We start from the raw sequence: 24,833 nt of genomic DNA on the forward strand, positions 1-24,833 counted from the left end.
TGCAGAGCCTCTCTTTCTGGCTTAATCAGCATCTTGTACGAGGTTTTTCCTGAAGACCCTAAGGCTGGATTTGCTCAGGGGCAAGTGTATTTGTCAGTGTATTTAACATAATTTGCAATTATGTATGTTAGTGTCTTTCAGTCTGTTTGCTACTAGAATATAAGAAAATATGTCTGTCTTATACAATACATTCCTATGTATCTACTGTCCATCACATGTGTGATATGGTCAGTACTTAGTAAGTACTTATTGAATGAATTATTCAGAGTTGTATAAATGTATATGTCAACCCAAACTGTGTTTGATGTGAAAATAAGATGACTGAATAAATGCTTTGGTAGATGTAATTTCTGGAATAAGCTCAAGTATTTCCTTGAAATCAGACATTTTTATAACCATTGAGACTGTGAAAGCAACGTAGGGCTGAGACCAACTTTAAGATTAGGCACAGATTCCTTAAAAAAGTAGAAATATAGCAAAGTATAGCAAAGTGATACAGTCATTTATATATATATATATGAATTACAGTCATATATATATATATATATATATATATATATATGAATTAACAAAAGTAGTTCCTGTCTTTTGATGGGGTGCTCATGGTTTATAACATAAATGGCATTATTTTGAGAGAGGGATAACTTAGGTATGGCATTGGGTTTTTTTTTTCTTTTTGCAGCCTGAGGCGGTTGTAAAATAACTTAATGTAGCTTTTTACAACTGTGTATTCTATAGTATTTTTTCATTTGGTGAAATTTTAACTGTTAATGTTTTTGGCATTGTGCTTTGTACCATTTATTAAATAAAAATTGAAAAAAACACACACAAGAAAAACAAAAAACCAACTGTGTAACGGCTGAGCCAGCAGCCACCGCCACAAAAGGAAAGGATGAACCCTAAAGTGCTCTCCCGCCATGGCTCGTCCATGAGTCCTCCTATAGATAGCAGATTTCACAAATAGCAGGCAGAGCTCCTGTCTCCTCTGGTCTGCACCTATCTCCAGTAACCAACCCCAGTCTCGTTTCCACACACAGATTCCTCTAGGGGCTGAGCCCAGATCACCTTCCCGCTATCTGCTTCATCTAGCCAGCTCCAGGGGATGGAGGTACCTGGAGAGAGCAGCTCACATGTCAGGTACCACATGGGTAAACAGAGGACATAACGGAGAGCCTGGGAGGCACAATTTCCCCCACAAGCTCACAGATATGACGCCAATCAATCTCCTGCTGTTAGGTGTATATTAGCCAGATTTGGCAGGGGGAGGAGTGCCAGAAGAGAACTTCCCATTTCCCATAACCTCATGACAAAGCAGCTTCCCCTAATCCTCCACAGTCCCCGAGAGAAAGCGAGGCTCCTTTAGTAGGTTCAAACACAAGTAACCTGAACCTGTAAGCTCTCATTATCTGGCCCACTTTCTTTTGGAAAAGGAAAAAAATTAGAGTCAGCATGGTATTCATTATTCAATAACAGAAGGAAAGGACAAGAAAAAAAAAAGGTAGAAATAAAACTACTGTATGACCCAGCAATCCCACTACTGGGCATTACCCTGAGGAAACCATAACTGAAAAAGACACATGTACCTGAATGTCCACTGCAGCACTATTTACAATAGCTAGGACATGGAAGCAACCTAGATGTCCGTCAACATATTAATAAATAAAGAAGCAGTGGTATGTGGAATATTACTTAGCCATAAAAAGGAACACATTTGACTCAATTCGAATGAGGTGGCTGAACCTAGAGTCTATTATACAGAGTAAGTCAGAAAAACAAAAGTCGTATATTAACATATATACATGGAATCTAAAAAGACGGTACTGATGAACCTACTTAAAGGACAGCAGTGGAGATGCAGACAGACATAGAGAACAGACTTATGGACATGGGACGGCAGGAGCAGGAAAGGAGAGGGTGGGATGAATGGAGAGAGTAGCATGGAAACACACACTACCATATGTAAAACAGATAGCCAGTGGGAATTTGCTATGTGACTCAGGGAACTCAAACGGGCTCAGTAACAACCTAGAGGGTGGGATGGGGTGGGTCTGAGGAGCGACATTCAAGAGGAAAGGGACGTATATATACCTATGGCTGATTCATGTTGATGAATGGCAGAAACCAACACAATATTGTAAAGCAATTATCCTTCAATTAAAAAATTTTAGTATTAGATACAAATAGATTGTCCAGAAATACTTGTTTGTGTGACTTGTAAATTGCACTGTAATGAATTTCAGTTTTGCCAGAATTTTCTATGCAATGGATTCTCATTGGAAGAGATTCTCATACCCCTCAATGCAGAGATTCTTGGACTAGGAGGATCTTGAAGGGTCTTTGTATGGCTGCAGCACCTGACACCTGGAGGCACCTAAATCTTTGGTAGTGCTTCATGGAAAAGGCAATGGCAACCCACTCCAGTACTCTTGCCTGGAAAATCCCATGGGCGGAGGAGCCTGGTAGGCTGCAGTCCATGGGGTCGCACAGAGTCGAACACGACTGAAGCGACTTAGCAGCAGCAGCAGAAGCATGTATTTGAAGATCACAGCAACTCACTTTCCACCAGTCCAACTAACTAGCTTATTTTACCTTCAGAAATCATTTGTTATTTAACAGTTTACACTTTGAGGTAAATCCTCAGGCTCTTCTTAAGCTCTTCTGGTAGCCAGCCTCCAAGGTGGTCCCCCAATTCATTCTTGCCTCCCAATTTCCATAGTCCAACATTCATTCGCACCCTTACTGTGGAAATAAAGGAATCTTTATTCCTGATCTTGAAGGTTAAAAGCCACTGCAGCTTCTGGCCAGTTAAACCTCTAAAGTTTCTTCTTGTCATGGTCTTCTCTCTCGTTTTCTTCAACAGAATAATTTGTGATTACTTCAGATTTAAAAGGTCATTTAAATCATGCCTTCCACTAGCTTGCCGTCCGTGCAACCTGGAATCACCTGCACATTTAATAAGTATGTTTTATATTGATACTTCTATCATTTTAAGCCACGGATAAAAATGCCAGAAGACACTGGGTCTGATACTGATTCTAATAGTCCTGAAAGATTATTGAGCATGTTTAGAGACTGACAATGAACCTAGGTTCATTAAGGTTACAATATTCTAAAATTTGAGTACCCACTTAATATAGAGATGAAATGTGAGTGACAGATGAGATAAACTTGATCTTCCTTTCCTCTCTCCATCATATCAGATACATCACCATCACTGGAGAACACTAGATGCAGATTTCCCTAGGGATCTAGAAAACAACTTCTAAAGCACATATTTCAGTGTCAAGTTTTACATGGTTTTTAAAATACAAATTCTACAAATTATGAATAATTCCCTGATACTTTTTACCCCATGAGGAGTGGGCATCCTTAATTTAATGAAACAACCAAGATATGGCAATAAGTCTTTATTTTTCATACAGGGTGCCACTGCAAGGAACCATCACACTGCTGTTTTCAGATATACAGAACGGAACAAAGCATTTTAGCATGCCGCCTTACTGTACACAGAAAACTGGTGAACATCTTCAGACACTAAGACTAGGAAATGGGTTAACACCATTTGTTGATATGCTTATGAATCACTCAGCAGTGCTATTACAGGCTGTCTTTATCTGAAAGCAGAATTATGATCACTCTGGCAGCCTCTGGGCGACTCTGAAATGCAGGTCTAGTGAGGGGTACAGCAAGCAAGCAAGAGACATGTACCGTGCGTGTCCCATTCTGAAAGGAGACTGATTTGAAGCCTGGCTTGGCACATTTTAAGAGTTGATACAGCTATCTTAACAACTTAAGGTTGAGTTTCCCTTACCATATACATTGGCCATCAGCTTAATTCGAATTTCTGAAATATAAGCTCAGGGTTAAAAAGCAGAACCGTTGTTCATGTAACAGAATTGCTACTTAAACAACTTTTGCCCAGTTCTCACCAGTTGTCTTGCAAAAAACCCCACATCTGATGAATTTTAGTGAAAGCCTCTAGCAACTGTAACAGACCTTTCTTAACCCAGCTCTAGGTACTAAGTATCAGAAACAAGTGCCTGTGAAGTGGATGTGTCCACAGAAAACGGCAGTGTTTCTACTGGAGGTAAGTGTCAAGTTTCCTCTTGATGTTGTCAAAGGAATCCGCTCCCATGTAGTCAGCCTGGCCTTGTTCCCACCGCTCCTTTCGTTCTTCTGAGGATACAAAAGGCTGTGCCGGACCTGGGATCTCCCCAAGGGATAGCTGTGAAATGGCTCCTGAGACATTTTCCTAGAAAGGAGAGAATAAGTAAAGACTCCTTTAGAACTTAAAGTCGGACCATTTTAAAGAATGCAATAAATTGAGGAAGGTGAGTAAAACCAGGATGAATTATCATGCAAAGTAGCAAAAACCAAAAAGTATTACATGAAACAAAACAAAGACACGGAAATACAAGGATCATATGATTTTTTTTTTCCTAACAAAATGAAGACTTCTTGACTTGGTGAAAACATTGGGGGAACAAATTAACTGGGTAGGGTTAATGTTTAAGTTCTGCATACCTTTCTACAGAAGCCACAAGAGAAAGCCAGTGTATAGACCAAGTCTGAAAGCTGCAACAGTTCATTAGAAAGCGTAAGATGGATGGACAAGGGAACAGAAGTCTCATGATAAGTTCCTGATCTGTGTGGGCTCAGAAAGGTTGAGAACTTAAACAAAATGGTACCTCAGAAGCTAAGAACCTAAGCAGAGAGCCACACCACATATATAGCCATCATGTTATAAAAGTGAGCTAAATGGTTTGAGACTATACATCAAACTTATCTTCCTGTTCAAGTTTATTGCCAAGTAGCAGCTATTCCTGTAGCTTCTGTTAATCTGCTTAGTTTTGAATTAATCTTCATTTCCCATCTTTACTTCCCTTGGTTCATAACCCTCAGTCCCTGGCTTGTGTGGAAGGAACAAGGTAAATGTGCTGGAAATGGAGCAAGCCTGATGCTGCTGCTGCTGCTAAGTCACTTCAGTCGTGTCCAACTCTGTGTGACCCCATAGACGGCAGCCCATCAGGCTCCCCCGTCCCTGGGATTCTCCGGGCAAGAACACTGGAGTGGGTTGCCATTTCCTTCTCCAGTGTGTGAAAGTCAAAAGGGAAAGTGAAGTCGCTCAGTCATGTCTGACTCGTAGTGACCCCATGGACTGCAGCCTACCAGGCTCCTCCGTCCATGGGATTTTCTAGGCAAGAGTACTGGAGTGGCTTGCCATTGCCTTCTCCGGGAGCAAGCCTGCTGCTGCTGCTGCTGCTGAGTCACTTCAGTCGTGTCCGACTCTGTGTGACCCCTTAGACGGAAGCCCACCAGGCTCCCCCGTCCTTGGGATTCTCCAGGCAAGAACACTGGAGTGGGTTGCCATTTCCTTCTCCAATGTGTGAAAGTGAAAAGTGAAAGTGAAGTCGCTCAGTCGTGTCCGACCCTTAGCGATCCCACGGACTGCAGCCTACCAGGCTCCTCCGTCCATGGGATTTTCTAGGCAAGAGTACTGGAGTGGCTTGCCATTGCCTTCTCCGGGAGCAAGCCTGCTGCTGCTGCTGAGTCACTTCAGTCGTGTCCGACTCTGTGTGACCCCTTAGACGGAAGCCCACCAGGCTCCCCCGTCCTTGGGATTCTCCAGGCAAGAACACTGGAGTGGGTTGCCATTTCCTTCTCCAATGTGTGAAAGTGAAAAGTGAAAGTGAAGTCGCTCAGTCGTGTCCGACCCTTAGCGATCCCACGGACTGCAGCCTACTAGGCTCCTCCATCCATGGGATTTTCTAGGCAAGAGTACTGGAGTGGCTTGCCATTGCCTTCTCCGGGAGCAAGCCTACTCTGCATTAAATTAAATTATCATTACATACAGGTGGGGAATTAACTTCAGGCTTCCCAGGTGACACTAGTGGTAAAGAATCCGCCTGCCAATGAAGCAGACATAAGACACGCAGATTCAATCCCTGGGTCAGGAAGATCCCCTGGGGTAGGAAATGGCACCCCACTCCAGTATTCTTTCCCGGAAAATTCCAAAGGCAGAGGAGCCTGGTGGGCTACAGTCCATGGGGTCGCAAAGAGTTAGATACGACTGAGCACACACACAACACGGGCAATTAACTTCAGCAGTATCATAAAAGAACATTTAAGGCTATCCTTCATAAAGCTCCCCGACGGGACTAGAATCATTAGTAGAGAAAAAGGAAGGCAAATGAATACATACAGGTATTGCTTTTAACAGAGAAAATGGTAGAACAGAACGTGTGATTACCTATTTCTGTTGCTATATGTGTGTGTAAGTATGAGTATATATGTATGAATTTAAATATTCTAGAATTCCAAGGTATTTGGGTAGATTCCACGGACTCGATTATAGCTGCGGCAACATCTGTCCTTCCCCTGGATTAGTCCTGCGTCTGCCTTCCACTTGCCACAGGAATGACACAGGCAGCCTCTCGCAGTCCCCTTCTCACAATGCTCTTCACAAGGACCACAGTCTCTCAGACCTGGATGTGAGTCCCAGTTCTGCTCCTGCCTAGTCTGTTACATAACTAAGAGAAGTTGTGTGACTTCTTTAAGTCTCAGTTAATTTTAATATATAAGAAGGGGATATTAACAAAAATAATACTTACTTGCCAGGGTTAAATAAGAATAGATAACTTTTCGTAAGCACTTCCTATGTACAAGGCAATATTCCAAGTACTGTATAAATATTTCATGGTCCATATAAAGCAAACAGTGTAAGAATGTAAGTGTTGTTTTTCACTTTCTCCTTTTTATATTTCAGCACCAGTGTTCATAAGTGAAATGACTAAAATCTAACTTTATTGTCTCTTATATTATAGCAAGGTAATTAACTGATCTTTTAGACTTGATTAAACTTTTGATTTTTTAGATGTGATTCACCCATTTAGTTTTATTCTTTATATCTTAATATGTAACATAAAAGTTTAATTTTCTATCCTTCTCCAACTCTTCCAAAAGAACCAACCTCAGAGGAAGACCTTTAAAGTCAGAAAAGATGCTAAGCAGAATGTAACTGCAAATGTTACTATGTAATCTTCTTACAAAGACATTTTCTAAAATCCTATATAACCAGAGGAATAAAACACGGCAGCTCAAAATAATCCTAGAAAAGTATTTATTGTATGTTCCTGTTACTGTAATTTTCACTTGAAAAATATTCTACACAAATGGCAAAACTAAAATAAGTATATTTAAAATCTTTGCAGCTTCTAAAACATGAACTGGGACAATTCTTTGTTTTTGTAAACCATTACTTTAGGAATAATCTTACAGTCTTAGGACAACGGACTAAGAATTTTATAGTTACAACATATGGATGTATATACAGATACATCTATCAGTCTAAACCTCTAAAACCATTTTTGTGCTCCCAAGTCTAATGACATCTGCCACAAAATCGACTTCTGCTTTAATCTTTGCTGGTAATATTTCTCCCCTCTAAGATGAACACTGTTTTCTTTCCACAAAGTCTTACTTATCTCTCTGTTCAAAACACCACTAAAAATTCTGTCTCTACTAGTATACCAAATCTTTAAAAACAAAACACCAAATTACCTGAAGGAAAAAAAGAGGACCTACCACATGTACATATGAGCGGGTGTCTTCGACAAGGCCAAACTGCTGAAGCACAGGGAACACGCTGGTAGCGAAGATGTTCCACCACAGGCTGAGAAACTCTGGGTGAGTCATATTGGGATCATGGGACTCACTCTGAATACTTTTTGTTTGAGGATCGTAAGTATAATTCCATGGTTTGGTTCGTCCTAGGAAATGCACAACTTTGGCATTTGCACCAAATCTGCCAGGTGAACACAAGTTGAAACAGTTAGTGAATTCTGAGCACTGATGGTACACCTTCCATCCTTCAGTCGTGGTTAGAAAAGTTGAGCTCACTGAAAAAACTTTAGACCTACTTCTAAAATTATTCAGTTGTACATTGTTCCTGAGTGCTAGGTTGCTTCAGTCTTGTCCAACTCTTTGCAACCCTACAGACTGGAGCCAGTAAGGCTCCTCTGTTCATGGGATTCTCCAGGCAGGAATACTGGAGTGGGTTGCCAAGCCCTCCTCTAGGGGATCTTCCTGACACAGCGACTGAACCCAAGTCTCCTGCAGCTCTTACACTAGGTAGATTCTCTACCACTGAGCCACCAGGGAAGTCGTCAATTGTATGTTAAACATACACAAAAATCCCAAAGTAACAGTGGATCAGTGCAACAACCACATACCAACCCACCAAGGATAGAGCTGGTGGCTCAGTGGTAAAGAATCTGCCTGCAATGCAGGAGATGTGGGTTCGATACCTGGGTTGGGAAAATCCCCTGGAGGAGGGCGTGGCAACCCACTCCAGTATTCTTGCCCGGAGAATCCCATGAACAGAGGAGCCTGGTGGGCTATGTCCATGGGATTGCAGAGAGTCGGACAACTGAAACGACTGAGCACACACTCAAGGATAGAAAAGGTACAACCACTTGGAAAACCATCTGATATTACCTAGTAAAGCTGAAAATGCTCACGCTTTACAGCCCAGAAGAAAGCTCACCTCTTAGGCATGAACCCTAGAGAAACTCCTACACGTGCGCAATAGGAGACATAATCAAAACGTTCACAGCCATAGCACTGTCTGAAATAGTCATTAACTGGAAACAACCAGAATGGCCACACATCAGGTTAGTTTACCGTCTACAAACATTCACTTTTTTGCCCAATCTCTTTCCTGCCTCCCTGATATTAGTGTGTTTGCATGATCTGCTTTCACTGATGAAATGTGAGCAGAAGGGACAGTGTGCCTTCTAAAAGCATTGCTTGTTTCTGTTCAGCCTCCCTGAGAAGCTACAACTTCTGCCAGCAGAAGAATGTTCCAGAAGAATGAGATGATCGCAACAGATATGGATCAAACCTGTGGCCTAGCTCCTAACTCAGCTGAGACAATCAGAGCTGTCCCTATCTAGGCACTAACATATGAGCAAGAAATACAATGCTGACTGTTGAATGTCACTGAAATTTGATGTTTACTTATCCATTCTTTTTAAGGACAACTTCTAGTATACTGATATCATAGAATACAATACAGCAACGAAAATAAATGAACTGTAGGAGAAGGCAATGGCAAGCCACTCCAGTACTCTTGCCTAGAAAATCCCATCGACGGAGGAACCTGGTGGGCTGCAGTCCGTGGGGTCGCTATGGGTCGGACATGACTGAGTGACTTCACTTTCCCTTTTCACTTTCACACATTGGAGAAGGAAATGGCAACCCACTCCAGTGTTCTTGCCTGGAGAATCCCAGGGACGGGGGAGCCTGGTGGGCTTCCGTCTATGGGGTCACACAGAGTCGGACACGACTGAAGTGACTTAGCAGCAGCAGCAGCTACACGCATCCTGTAGCCAATAGATGACTGATTTTTAAAAATATGAACTATACAAATTCAAATAGAAATATGAATACATGTATATATTCATATGTATGTAAATATGAATCAGTTCAGTTGAGTCGCTCAATTGTGTCCGACTCTTTGCGACCCCATGAACCACAGCACGCCAGGCCTCCCTGTCCATCACCAACTCCCGTAGTTCACTCAAACTCATGTCCATCGAGTCGGTGATGCCATCCAGCCAGCTCATTCTCTGTCATCTCCTTCTCCTCCTGCCCCCAATCCCTCCCAGCATCAGTCTTTTCCAGTGAGTCAACTCATCGCATGAGGTGGTCAAAGTATTGGAGTTTCAGCTTTAGCATCAGTCCTTCCAATGAACACCTAGGATTGATCTCCTTTAGAATGGACTGGTTGGATCTCCTTGCAGTCCAAGGGACTGTCAAGAGTCTTCTCCAGCACCACAGTTCAAAAGCATCAATTCTTCGGCGATCAGCCTTCTTCACAGTCCAACTCTCACATCCATACATGACCACGGGAAAAACCATAGCCTTGACTAGACGGACCTTTGTTGGCAAAGTAATGTCTCTGCTCTTTAATATACTATCTAGGTTGGTCATAACTTTCCTTCCAAGGAGTAAGCGTCTTTTAATTTCATGGCTGCAATCAGCATCTGCAGTGATTTTGGAGCCCAAAAGAATAAAGTCTGACACTGTTTCCACTGTTTTCCCATCTATTTCCCATGAATTGATGGGACCAGATGCCATGATCTTTGTTTTCTGAATGCTGAGCTTCAAGCCAACCTTTTCACTCTCCTCTTTCACTTTCATCAAAAGGCCTTTGAGTTCCTCTTCACTTTCTGCCATAAGGGTGGTGTCATCTGCATATCTGAGGTTATTGATATTTCTCCCGGCAAACTTGATTTCAGCCTGTGCTTCTTCCAGCCCAGCGTTCCTCATGATGTACTCTGCATATAAGTTAAATAAACAGGGTGACAATATACCACCCTGACGTACTCCTTTTCCTATTTGGAACCAGTCTGTTGTTCCACGTACAGTACTAACTGTTGCTTTCTGACCTGCATACAGGTTTCTCAAGAGGCAGGTCAGGTGGTCTGGTATTCCCATCTCTTTCAGAATTTTCCACAGTTTGTGCTGATCCACACAGTCAAAGGCTTTGGCATAGTCAATAAAGCAGAAGTAGATATTTTTCTGGAACTTTCTTGCTTTTTTGATAATCCACCAGATGTTGGCAATTTGATCTCTGGTGCCTCTGTCTTTTCTAAATCCAGCTTGAACATCTGGAAGTTCACAGTTCACGAATTGCTGAAGCCTGGCTTGGAGAATTTTGAGCATGACTTTGCTAGTGTGTGAGATGAGTGCACTTGTGCGGCAGTTTGAGCATTCTTTGGCATTGCCTTTCTTACATATGAATCTACTTACATAAGGACAAAAAAAAAGTACCGTTTAAACAGCAGAAAACCGTAATCAATACAAATTTCATGATACTGGTTATTTTGAGAAGCGAGGGGAAGCTGTGATAGGAAAGAGACAACAAGCGGCTTCTAAGATGCTGGTTATAGTCCAATTCTGAACTTGGGTGGTGGATGTTTCTTAAAACTGAACATTTCTGTATATCCTCTTGTGTATATGCTATATTTCACAATACACACACACTATATTCTCCAAAGAAGACATAAACATGGCTAACAAACACATGAAAAAATGCTCAACATCCCTCATAATCAGAGAGATGCAAATCAAAACCACAATGAGATACCATTTCACACCAGTCAGAATGGCTGCTATCCAAAAATCTACATGCAATAAATGCTGGAGAGGGTGTGGAGAGAAGGGAACCCTCTTACACTGTTGGTGGGAATGCAAACTAGTACAGCCACTATGGAGAACAGTGTGGAGATTCCTCAAAAAACTGGAAATAGAACTGCCATATGATCCAGCAATCGCACTCCTGGGCATACACACCGAGGAAACCAGAATTGAAAGAGACACATATACTCCAATGTTCATTGCAGCACTGTTTATAATAGCCAGGACATGGAAGCAAGCTAGATGTCCATCTGCAGACGAATGGATAAGAAAGCTTTGGTACATATACACAATGGAGTATTATTCAGCCATTAAAAAGAATACATTTGAATCAGTTCTAATGAGGTGGATGAAACTGGAGCCTATTATACAGAGTGAAGTAAGCCAGAAAGAAAAACACCAACACAGTATACTAATGCATATATATGGAATTTAGAAAGATGCAAATGATAACCCTGTATACAAGACAGCAGAAGAGACACAGATGTATAGAATAGTCTTTGGGACTCTGTGGGAGAGGGTAAGGGTGGGATGATTTGGGAGAATGGCATTGAAACACGTATGTTGTCATATGTGAAACGAATCACTAGTTCAGGGTCGATGCATGTTATAGGATGCTCGGGGCTGGCATGCAGGGATGACCCAGAGGGAGGATAAAGGGAGGAGGGAGGTGGGAGGGGGATTCAGGAGGGGGAACTTATGTAAACCCGGGGTGAATTCATGTCAATGTATGGCAAAACCAACCAATATAATATTGTAAAATAATTTCCCTCCAAAAAAAATAAATTACAAAAAAAAAAATTGAACATACTAATGCCAAAAAAAAAAAGAAAAGTACGAGTTAAGAATGGTCCTACTCTGTCTGTCCTATGTATATAGTCTATATATATGTAAAATGAAATAATGATAAAGGTGAATACAAGTGCCAAAAGGAAGATGGGAACAGCAAGTGTCCTAGGAGTTCAGAGGCAAAGAGTTCACTGACAGCTAAGGTCAGTGGGGCAGGTGGTGATGAGATAGAGGATGTGACTTAAAAACCTGTACAGCAGACAGGCATTGGGTAGCAGGTGCTAATACAGGGTCTCCTAGGCAGGGGCCACAGAGCATATGTATGCCAGACCGAGTGTCCTCCAATTAGAGACAAACGGGAAGATCTGAGGGCTTCCCTGGTGGCTCAGCTGGTAAAGAATCCACCTGCAATGTGGGAGACCTGGGTTCAATTCCTGGGTTGGGAAGATACCCTGGAGAAGGGAAAGGCTAGCCACTTCAGTATTCTGGCCTGTAGAATTCTATGGACTATATAGTCCATGGGGTTGCAAAGAGTTGGACATGACTGAGTGACTTTCAGTTTCAGGAAGCGCTGATAGGGAAAGGTAACATGGGACAGATCCTTGGGTGTTGGGTTCAAGTGTCAGATTTAGTGGAGTTATCCTATAGGCAACCGAAGTACTTGAGCATGATATGCAGATCAAAACAATGCAAACTCAATTCATGTAACCTTTCTTATCTCATAAAGGATTTTTGTTTTGTTTTTAATGTCAGAGACATGTTATATAGCTATCATTATCTGACATTTTGCTGACAAAGGTCCATCTAGTCAAAGCTATTGTTTTCCCAGTAGTCATGTAATGATGTGAGAGTTGGATCATAAAGAAGGCTGAGCACCAAAGAATTGATGCTTCTGAGCTGTGGTGTTGGAGAAGACTCTTGAGAGTCCCCTGGACTTCAAGGAGATCCAATCAGTCAATCCTAAAGGAAAACAGTCCTGAATATTCATTAGAAGGATTGGTGCTGAAGCTCCAATACTTTGACCACCTGATGCGAACAGCTGACTCATTAGAAAAGACCCTGATGCTGGGAAAGATTGAATGCAGGAGGAGAAGGGGATGACAGATGACGAGATGGTTGGATGGCATCAATGACTCAATGGACATGAATTTAAGCAAGTTCCAGGAGATGGTGAAGGACAGGGAAGCCTGGGGTGCTGCAGTCCATGGGGTCACAAAGACTTGGACACGACTGAGCAACTGAACAACAACATCTGACATTTTACTGTGTTTGGGGTCCAAATTCTTTCAGGACACATTTGGGAATAAAAATAGTCCTGCCAGGTAGATTTTACTAATGTGTTAAATGGAGGGTCCTAGAGCTGAGTTATCTCGAGTCATACGGCTATTTAGTGGCAGCGATGGGGTCTTGTCCATCTCTTAAACCTAAGTTCTTACCATCCTACCATGCTGCTACTCCAAAACCAAGCTCAAAAAGAGAACCTACTGTCTAATTCCTCCTAAGGATAACTATCTCCCCTCAAGGCACTTCTTCTGATGATGGAATGGATACTTGATATTCCCAAGCATACTCTTTATTTTATACATGTGGTATATTTTACATGCATGCACATACTTGGGCACATCACACACAAGAACTCTCAATGTTATTCCTGAAGGGATAAATCATAATGCTCAAATTTGTGCATAGACAGGCTTCCCTCGTAGCTCAGCAGGTAATGAATCTGCCTGCAGTGCAGGAGACCTGGGTTCGTTCCCTAGGTTGGGAAGGTCTCCTGGAGAAGGAAATGGCAACTCACTCCAGTATTCTTGCCTGGAGAATCCTATGGACAGAGGAACCTGGCAGGCTACAGTCCGTGGGGTAGCAAGAGATGGACATGACTTTGCAACTAAACCACCACCAGGGTGATCAATTAAATAACCAACAGTTCCATGTAAGGCCCTATTACTATGGTCAGTGTGCAGCCCCAAGAGCCTTTATCCAAACATGGAGATGAGTCACCCACATAAAAATAAGAAACAATAGCACAAGCGGGCAACACATCAGAGCCAGGAGGGCAGTGCTGACATAAGTCCTATGGACATTCCAAAGCAATTACTGCAGGTGGGGATTTTCGCAAGAGGCTCAGTCAAGGCCTGAGAAAGATGAGCAGGATTAAGAGAAGTGCCTTTAACAAATGTTCTAATGATGAGGGGCAACCCATCCCAGAGACCTGATACTTGTGTTCTGGGGCAGTGGGGACCAGGCAGGGACAACAGGCACTGCCTCAGCCTACAGGGACACTTAAGCCTAAAACCAGAATAGAGCACATGTGAGGGGGGCCCCTCCCACCTCCTCTGATATCCACCCCTATTGCCCTGACTTCCCTGCCTGAAGCAATAGCACTTATCGGCTTCTCCTTTATTAACTAACCATTGTCTCAACCCATGACCTGCTGAGCTTAATTTAAATGTCATATACAGTCATTATATGAGAGACAGCAACACTAAGAAAAATAATATTAAAACATGAATACAGCATGAACTTTATTTCTTTCCAGCCCACTCTCCTCATAGTTCATACATGCTTAAGCAATAGTAATCAGAATAGCTAACCTCTATTGGCTTCCTCGGAGAAGGCAATGGCAAGCCACTCCAGTACTATTGCCTAGAAAATCCCATGGATGGAGGAGCCTGGTGGGCTGCAGTCCGTGGGGTCGCTGGGGGTCAGATGTGACTGAGCGACTTCACTTCCACTTTCACACATTGGAGAAGGAAATGGCAACCCACTCCAGTGTTCTTGCCTGGAGAATCCCAGGGACGGGGGAGCCTGGTGGGCTGCCGTCTATGGGGTCGCACAGAGTCGGACACGACTGAAGTGACTTAGCAGCAGCAGCAGCATTGGCTTCCTAGGTGGCTCTGTGGTAAGGAATCCACCTGCCAATTCAGGAGATGTAGGTTCAATTCCTGGGTCAGGAAGATCCCCAGGAGGAGGAAATGGCAACTCCTTTGAGTATTACCTGGAGAATTCCATGGGCGGAGGAGCCTGGCAGGCTACGGTCCCTGGGGTCGTAAAGAGTCGGACACAGCTAAGTGACTGAGCATGCACTGAGTACTCACATGTGCCAGGCACTGGTTAACATTTGCCTGGTTTACCTCAGTTAATTTCCAAAACAACTTTGTGAGGAAACCAAGGTAGGAAGAAATTAACTAATTTGTCTAGAATCATGTGGCTGGTGAATAACAGGATTAGGATTTCAGCAAAGCAGTCTGGCTCCAGAGCCAAGGTTCTCCACTACAGCCAGGCTATAAGACATTCCCAGAATTATTAAGGACATAATCTCAGAGTATCACTTGTCACTCCACAGATTAACCCCTTGCCTACAGACAGTCGGGCTTCCCTGGTGGCACAGATGGTAAAGAATCTGCCAGCAATGCGAGAGACCCACAACTGACCCCAGGGTCAGGAAGACACCCTGGAGAAGGGAATGGCTACCCACTCCAGTATTCTTGCCTGGAGAATTCCATGGACACAGGAGCCTGGCGGGCTACAGTCCATGGGATCACAAAGAGTCAGACATGACTGAGCAACTAATACAAGAGACAGTCAATATCAAAGCTGGAAATGAACCCTGAAAATATCCCCAATATAGTCAAGGACATAGCAGCAGGAAGTAATTAACAGGAAAGAAAGCTAGAAAACAAGTAACTTAGCAATGTCTGAAAACTGTTCTCAGAAGGATGCAGTCTGCACAAAGTTTAGTGGGAAAGCGGAAAACAAGAGCAAGAAATGGATGGTGCTTCTTAGGGACTCTCAAGTGGACTGTGCTTGACAATGTCTAGGGGCCTTCCCAGCACCTCACTCCATGAACTGGGCCATCAGAGCTCATGCAGAGGAAGGCACAATGGTCTAATCTACAGCAGAATGCCACTGCAAAGCAGCAAACCTGCCTACCTGCAGGACTGCCCACTGTCTGCGGGAGGCAGAAGTGTATACTGGCTCTGCCTATGCCCTGAGGTGGCTCAGGGGCCTCTGCCGCCTCCCTGGATACCCGGCTCATGCGCGTTGGATTCCTGCCCACGTGGCCCATGGCCTTCTCCTAGTCAACAGGAATGCCACTTGGGGACGGTCCATACACTGCATTTCACTGTAGTTCAGGCCTGGGCTCTTCCTTCATGAATCCACGGTGCCTGAGTGTTTCTTTAATGCTAAGTCACCGTTACCTTCTGTGGCCAGGGGAAAGACCTTTTCTCAAGGACTCCCCATTCCACCCTAACAGTGTGAAAAATTCTATTCTCTGGAGGGTCCTTTCATAGACAGAGCGGCGTTAAGAGAGTTCTTGATAAGTCTGTTAGAGGTACAAACTGAGATCTTAAAGGGTCCTAAACGTGGGGTGAACTGCTCTTTCTGCTCAAAGGTGAGGAATCCCTTGGGTGCTGGTGAGCTGGGGAGAGGGTGGGGTGTATCAAGAGGTGAGCAGAACTGTGAAAGGCTGCCCAGTGTGACGCACTCCCCCAACAGTTACTCAAATTCCAGCAACAAAACAAGTCACAAAATGTCCAATGTGAGGTGTCTCTTAGAAAAAAAAAATGACTGGGTCCAGGGTACTGAGAGGCAGACTGGGAAGAGTTCATGAGGATGTCAGGAGGTGACAGCAGAGAGATACACGAGAGAGGAAGATGCTGGGCTTATAGCCCATGGTGCGGAGGCTTCCGATGTCACAGGTTCATACTACAGTCAGCCCTATTTCTGCACAGTCAGGAATCAGAACTTGTTTTTTAGGTGCTGAGGTATTACTTTAACCTCAGTGCCACCTACCTGACAGATCTGTGGGAATGAATAGGGGTGGGAGAAAAACAAGTTTCAGAGCAAGGATGCTTTATGAGAAGAACAGGCCTGGTGAGTCACTGAAGATTTTGCCCTGGGCCCTTTGAGGGTGGGGAGAGAGGCAGCTGCTGAGTGGGAATCATGGAGCTCAGACAGAAAGGTGAAGACAGACTCAGCAGTTGTGCAGAAGGTAGTCACCCAAAGGATATTCCTGGACATCACCTGAGGCTTCCCTGGGCTCCACGAAAGGGGTGGCCTCATTAGACCTAACCCTGACCACCACATATGAAGGTTTGTCAGTTACATAGTTTATGTAACTATGGTCTCACTGCACAAACAGAATGGTATTTAATTACAAAACACAGTGGCCTGAAGGGCCTGCTCTATTAGCTTTCATGATAAAACAGTCTGTTTGCAAAAGAGATGAGCAAAAGGTCTCAGATTTTGTATCTGGAATTTCCATTCATCTAGATACGGATTTCATGTAATTATGTTTGTCACAATCATGTTCCCTGAGGAATGTTTTTAAAAATCATTTTCTATCATTTTAACCAACTTACTCTTCAGCCATTTATAAAAAGTCCAAAATAACCAAGTGAAATGAAATAGAAAAGGGAAATTACTTCTGCTTAAAAGAACAATTTCACTTAAATGCAAATTTGCGGGAGGGGTGTTTCCTAGACAAGAGAAACCCAGAGTATTTTTCTGGTGGAATCTCTTTCCCTTACCAAAGGCCAAACAGGTACGACAGTCAGAATTTAGGTTGCTGTTTTAGTCAAAAGCAAAGTAGGCAGTGAACAAGAAGGGGACACGCTGATATCAGAAGATCAAGTTCAACTGACCTCGATTCAGTGCAAGGATAACCAGAAGAATCACTGACTCACTGCCCGATTTATCCACCAAATTTTACCAGCCAGGAAAAAAAAAAAATTGGGTACATATCACAATTGTCTCTAAATTACTGAGAGCCATTCATTCTGACCCACTACTGGGGATTTGTCTCAGCTTGCACACATCTCTTAAAATAAATGTTCTAATTTTAACTTGATAGAATCTCAAAAGTGACGTCCAGATCACAAGACATAGTTTGAACCCAAGCCAGCAATAATACTGCTTAGGTTAGCCGTTAAAATAATCCCTATGACCTGGTGTTACCAAAAGATCAGATAGAATTTTCACGACCAGTTTAGCAGTTGAGAAATGCAGCCGGTAAGGTGTGGATGAGACGACAGGACTGGTCAGAGCAGAATGGGAACTAACCCATGACAGTGCACACAGGAGCAATTTCAAGTCTCATGAAGCTCTTTGCGTGCAGTGTTCACGCAGGTTCCAAGAAGAGACACACAGCCCTGCCAGCCCAATCCTTCCCTAGGAAAGGTGGCCGCCGTGCCAATCATCCTCGGACCATTTCAGTGACTCACGCTCTCTGGTCTGTGGTTACTCTCTTTCGTATCTTCTCGGGTTCCCTCTCACACACGAACCCAAACCGATCCCCACAGTTGATCAGCCACCTCTCCTCTCTCACCAAAAATTTCCTCCTCTTACCACTCACAATCTAGATCAAGAGTTATAAAGCCAAGGGCCCATGGGGAGGGCTGCTCATGCAGAGAGTGGAGCTGGTGAGGGGGGGTCATGGGGTGAGTGCTTTTCCCATCACCAGAAGACAGCTGCTACCCAGCAACAAACAACTGCAGCCTCCAGGGACCCACCCAATCTTTCTTTGCCTTTCAAGCTAAATTAATCAACCCTCCCAATTGTGCCCTGGAAATGCCAACAACATCAGTACTCAAACCCAGGCTTTAATAAGCTCAACTTGGGACTTCCCTGGTGTAAGAATCTACCTGCCAATGCAGGGGACACAGGCTCCATTCCTGGTCTGGGAAGATCCCACATGCTGCGGGGCAACTGAACCCAAGCACTGCAGCTACTGAGCCTGTTGCACCCTGGAGCCTGTGCTCCACAACAAGAGAAGCCCACACATACAATGAGGGAGAGCTCCCACTCACTGAATCTAGAGAAAGGCCACATGCAGCAGTGAAGACCCAGTGCAGCCATAAACAAACAAATATTAAAAAAAAAAATAACCTCAACCTGGACCTTGTCAACTCCACCACCTACCTGGTTGGCTACTCTTCACAAAGTAGCAGGGAGAGCCCCATGAGGAAGGGTCACCAGGGAGACTCTCCTGGGGGTAGCGTGTCCCTCGAGTCTCTTCTGGCTGACTGCTCATTCATTCACTCGATCAAAAAAATACAGCCACCTACCTGCATCCGTGCCCACACAGCCATCCTCCCCTTGTCGGAAGCCAGCCTCTCCACTTTTGCACCCAGACACATTCCCTTTCACCTACTCAATGGCATCACTCAGCAAGTCTCCCTCGAGGTTTTTCAGTGCTCTCTATCCCTCCTGGATCATTTCCATCAACACATAAACATGCTGTAACTGCTTCCATCTTAAAAAACCACCACCACCACTGTCTCTTGTCCAACATTCCCATCCAGTTAGGAGTCCCTTTCTCTTCTCTCTTTTAATTAAACGCTTCAGAAGGGTTCCAATTCTCCCTTCCCTTGGATCTGCTGTGATAAGGTTTTCTCTTCCACCCTCCACCAGCTGTGTTCCTGCCAAAGTCACCGGTGACCCCACGTTCTAGGTCCAGGACTGCTTCTCAGCGGTCCTCTTACCTGGCTTACCACAGCATCTGACATGGATGGATCACTGCCCCTCTCCTGAAATGTTTTCTTTGTTTGGCTTCTGCAAAACCTCACTTTGCAGGGTTTCCTCCTGCCTTGCTGTTCTTGGTCTCTTTTTCCTGTTGCTCCACATTTTCCTGTCTCAGGGCTCAGTCTCCAGGACTCTTCTGTATCATAACCACCCTCTTGCTGATATCATCTTGTCTCCCAGCTATAAATATCACTTATATGCTGACACTCCTGTGGCAATGTCTTACCCGACCTCTCTCCTGAACTCCTAACTTCTGTACCTCCTCACCCCTTCCACATTTTCATTAGGATGTTTAATATTTGCCTCAAAACTTCCCACACCAGACACATCTCTGGTCAGTCCCTGCTCCTAATAACCGGCTTTGCTCAGAGTCTTTCCCATCTTGGGAAATGGCAGCTCCTTTGTTCCAGCTGCTTGGGTCCCATGCTGGTAACAATATCTTTGACATTCTTCTTCCACATCCTGCTAAAGATCTGACTTTTTTTTTTAAGGACTTGGAAATATGCATTTCATGGGAAATTCCCTAATTTTAAGCATTACTAACTGAGAAAATTTTAAAAAATAGAAAATTATGTTAGGAAGACAAAACATATCTGTGAGACAAATACAGTCTGTAGCCCACCAGCTTGAGACATTACTCCTTGGACCCTTTTGTGCCTACTGTCAGAGCAGCCTCTGAAGGCTGCAATGGGACTATCATGGAAGCTTCCTGCTTTGTGATGAGGACCCAGGTAGCAGAATGGGCCTCAGCAGTAAGATCTGAGGACAGACCATCTGACAGGCGCGTAGAGGTGAAGTCAGAATGACCCGATGGCTGTGCTGAGACACAGGGCACCTGGGGCCCAGCAGGCACCCCTGACACCCAGAAAGGAGAAAGAAGACATCTGTGGAACCACACACTTGATTCCTCGACACTCAGACCATACTGGACTGTACCATGGAATGTACAGGAAGCTCTGCATGCTTAAGCATTTGCCAGGTTGATTGGCTGATTACAGAGCCCTCATTCATTTTTCTGGTCCTCTGTGAGCAGAAGGCAGGCACCCTCCATATGCTCCATGCTGGATAATCAGTAAGAAGACAACAAATGGATGAAAAAATAAGAGCTATACCAACTACAGCTCCTCAGGGTTTTAGGTGAAGATGGAGGAGTGTGGAAAGAAATGAACACAGATGGTCTATATCTTCAGTGACAACAGTCCCAGGCAGAACTGGAGCCAGGGGTCTCTTAGGGATCAAGGAAAAGCAACCACATCAGAAATATGCGGACACAACCGAAATGAGGACACCAAAGGTTCAATATCACTTTCAGAAAATACTGACTTTAAAGAGGCTTGAAAAGTTTTTACTGAATAAGCTACATTTCTGGGAAAGAAAGAATGGATATGAACATCCTCCGAAACATTTAAAGCAGCAAACAAAATGTTGTCATATGTGAAACGAATCAGCAGTTCAGGGTCAATGCATGTTACAGGATACTCGGGGCTGGTGTGCGGGGATGACCAAGAGGGAGGATAAAGGGAGGAGGGAGGTGAGAGGGGGGTTCAGGAGGGGGAACTCATGTACACCTGGGGCGAATTCATGTCAATGTATGGCAAAACCAACCAATATAATATTGTAAAATAAAAATAAAAAAAAATAAAATAAAATACATGTAAACAAACAAACAAAAAAAGAAATATTATGGGTCTGTAGGTCTAGTTTCTGAGATTAGATTACTAGGCCACATCTTAGATCATATTTAAACTCAAGTAAAAGGGTAAGTTAAAATATTTATTTGGAAATTATTTGACAAATCAAGTTTTTTAGTCAATCAATTTGACCAATTAATATGTATGGCAGTTTGAAGCAATACCATAGAATTCTTTATCTTTGCTTTAGGCCAATTTTATATAGCATAATATAACATAAACAGCTTTTAGTCAGTGGATTTAATAGAAAGTAAAAATGGAACTAAATGGCTGATTTTAAAAAGACTAATGAGATTTCGCCCAGCATTATGTACAAGCCAAATTCAATGCTATATGGATAAAACAGGCCCTCCAGATGGAGAAAACATAAAGAAATGAATATTAACTAGGAGTCTGCTATTTCCTAAGCATCATGCGAGGCACTTTCAGAAATATTATTTCATTAAGAAATACATTTATGAGCTTGTTTTTCAACACATATATTACAAATTAATTGAAAAGTTCTAAGCCAAGCATTTTGATTCTCAAGTTATGCAGTATTAAACAGGATCTTCTGTTACAGAAAATATTATTAACTTGTTTTTTCAGAAGCTATGTTTGAGAATCCATTCAAAGTGGTAAAACTAGTACATGTGTTTCCTTTGTGCTTTGTTCTGTCCAAACAGTTTGCAGAGAAAGGCTTTAGATATGCTACCCCTGTGGCTCAAATTCATTAATTTTGATTCACGTCAGGCCACCCTTTTGCAGAAACTTCATGTAAGAGAAAAGGCTACATTGCTGTAAGATATCCAAGGTGGTGAGATTCTGGGGCATCTAAATTCTGTCCTGGCATTCTCAAGGCACACAGTTGCTAGGAGCTGGTGAGCCACATCCTTGTCTTCTTCCATGAAGCCTCTAAATCACTCCTTAGTTTCATTCCACCTGCCACCACCTGGGCTGTCCTGGGGAAGGCCAGCACACCACAGAGCCACTCAGTCCTGGAGGCCAGCAAGGTTATCCTGAGCCCAACAGTGGGGCTTTGAATCCACTCTGAGTTCCCAGCTATACACAGGGCTCTTGGTCAGGTAGTGATGGCAGCCTAAGAGTTCATGCCTGTCTGTGTTGTTATTTAGTTGGTAAGTTGTATCAGACTCTTTGCAACCCCATGGACTCATAGGCCACCAGGCTCTGTGGGATTTTCCAGGCAAGAATACTAGAGTGGGTTGCCATTTCATTCTCCAGGGGATCTTCCCGACTCAGGGATCAAACCCGCATCTCCTGCATTGGCAGGTTGATTCTTTACCCCTGAGCTACCAGGGAAGCTTCAAAGATTTGGGCCACAATTTTATATTAATTTAAAACAAAAAAGAAAATGTAACCGCCTGCCTTTTTAGCCCTTCCCAGTTGTAACAAAAGCGTAAGGAAAAATGTCTCTGGAGACGGATATCTGCAAAACAAAACAAAGGAATTTTCTGGCAAAGGGAAGGGAAAATGAGTTCTGTGATCTGGTTTCCACATCCCTAAATAACTAGCAGTGGGGAGAGGCAAGGCATCTCTCTGAGAAGCCTCATTACCAAACTGTGGAGCCGACACCCCCCAGGGAGAGCAGCACGCAGGCAGTGTTAACTCCCGTCAGGTCACACGCCAGCTGACGTTGAGATAGTGATGGGGCTGCTCCGAACCTCCCAGTGCGTCATCTACACTACGGTTGTGGCAATACACCAAGCAGATGTCCAAAATTAGCACTCATTTCTAAAGTCAGGAAGAAGAAACCATCCTAACCATTTTGGTAATTTAGATCCCAAACTGTTGTGCTGGGAAATTCATTTAGAGGATATAAAAACCACTGGGATTCTGAGAGAGGGGGCCAAGATTCCAGTAAGTCAGTCAATCTTCTTCCCAAATAACTTAACTCAGCTCCACCTGCTTCTTGTTCTTTGTCAAAATAAAATGAATGCAAGCAGTGTCTGTGCAAACCAGGCTTATCACTAAAGGGACAGTAAGTTCAACATTGGTAGGAAAATGAAAATCAGAGGGAATCTCAACGAACCATAGTGGAAATAAGGCCATGTTACATGAAAAATATGAATCTTTAAATTCTGTATCAATAGTTTGGGAACCGAATCCAACTGGGAGGATGACAAATTTATGTTTCCCGAGTACAGTCATCTCAGGATACAAGCTCGATGAGGAGACTTGAGTGGAAAGGGGCGCAGAATTGCTCACACCACTAATGATTCTTTCTCTTTTGCACGCTCACCTTTGCTTGCTCTGCTGAAGCTAGTCAATTAAATTAAGCAACTGCCCTCTTATAGGGCAATTCAGTTCTAGAGGGCTTTCAAACTGTGGTGCTGAAGAAGACTCTTGAGAGTCCCTTGGACAGCAAGATCAAACCAGTCACTCCTAAAGAATATCAGCCCTGAATACTCATTGGAAGGGCTGATGCTGAAGCTGAAGCTCTAATACTTTGGCCACCTCATTCAAAGAGCCGGCTCACTGGAAAAGACCCTAATGCTGGGAAAGATAGAAGGCAGGAGGAAAAGGGGACGACAGAGGATGAGATGGTTGGATGGCATTATCGACTCAGTGGACATGCGTTTTAAGCAAACTCTGAGAGACAATGAAGGACAGGGAAGCCCAGTGTGCTGCAGTCCATGGGGCTGCAAAGAGTCGGACATGACTGAGTGACTGAACAACAAAGGGACCACGGTTTGTAGGAACACTGTCAGTCATGAGGCAATAAGGGTTAGAAAGAATCAGGCACAGAGAAAACATCATACTTAGTGAAGGAAGTCAGACAAAAACGAATATTCTATGCTATCACTCATATACAGGATCTAAAAAACAACACAAATGAATTTATATCCAGAACAGACTCACAGACATAGAAAACAAACTTGTGGTTACCAAAGGGGAAAAGGGAGGGGAAGGAACAAGTTAGTGATTTACGATTAACAGATACAAACTACTATACGTCAAAGGATCAACAAGGACACAGTGTAAAGCACAGGGAATTATACTCAATATCTTGCAACAACGTTTATTGGAATATAAACTGAAAAAAACTCACTTTGCTGTATATCTGAAACTACAAGCAAAACTAGAGGAAATCAAGTGCACACTTCCAAGCAAGACAGGCTTATATCTCACAAGGCCAAGGACCAGAGGCGAAGTAATGCATCTCCTATTCCATCCCTTGACAGTGATTGCATTCTGTCTGCTTTACTCAGACCACAGTTGGTATGTTTGAAAGGCTGTCTGTTTTGTTCTAGAAAGGAAGAGGCTGCAATATGTCAGAGACACACTCCAAGAGAACAGTTAGGGAGGAAAGAACACAAAATACTTGTAATCTTTAGCTGGGTGACATTGACAGAGTTTGCCCAGAAAAGAACACAAAAGGAAACATTTCTGCCTCAAAAAGCCAGGCATGCTCATTACCGTGGGGCAAGATATCTAGAGGGGACTTTGGCTATAATGAAACACAAGGAGTGAAAGACCCTTTGTTTTCTGCTCACTCAGGAATGCCCATGCGGGATATAGACATCATGAGCCTAGCCCAACTCAGCAGAGAGTGTCGCTGCTCACGGTTATGTCTCAGGATCAACCTGACAGCTTGGCCGCTGCTCAAGAAGCCTGAATCATCAT

General features: G+C 43.5%; 1 protein-coding gene across 1 annotated transcript in view; it reads right to left on the reverse strand.

Moving 5' to 3' along the window:
* Positions 1 to 3,392: 3,392 nt before the first annotated feature.
* Positions 3,393 to 24,833, reverse strand: part of GYG1 (glycogenin 1) — a 41,195-nt gene continuing 19,754 nt past the window's right edge. The window contains exons 6-7 of the mRNA XM_055412096.2: positions 7,585 to 7,804; positions 3,393 to 4,252 (exon numbers count right to left, since the gene is read on the reverse strand). Of these exons, the coding sequence (XP_055268071.2) occupies positions 4,079 to 4,252; positions 7,585 to 7,804 (394 nt within the window). The 3' untranslated portion in view covers positions 3,393 to 4,078. The remainder of the gene's footprint in view (positions 4,253 to 7,584; positions 7,805 to 24,833) is intronic.

The sequence above is a fragment of the Moschus berezovskii genome, chromosome 1 (genome assembly GCF_049115385.1).
Source record: "Moschus berezovskii isolate FMDL1 chromosome 1, NW_MosBer_1.0, whole genome shotgun sequence".
Taxonomy (NCBI): Eukaryota; Metazoa; Chordata; class Mammalia; order Artiodactyla; family Moschidae; genus Moschus; species Moschus berezovskii.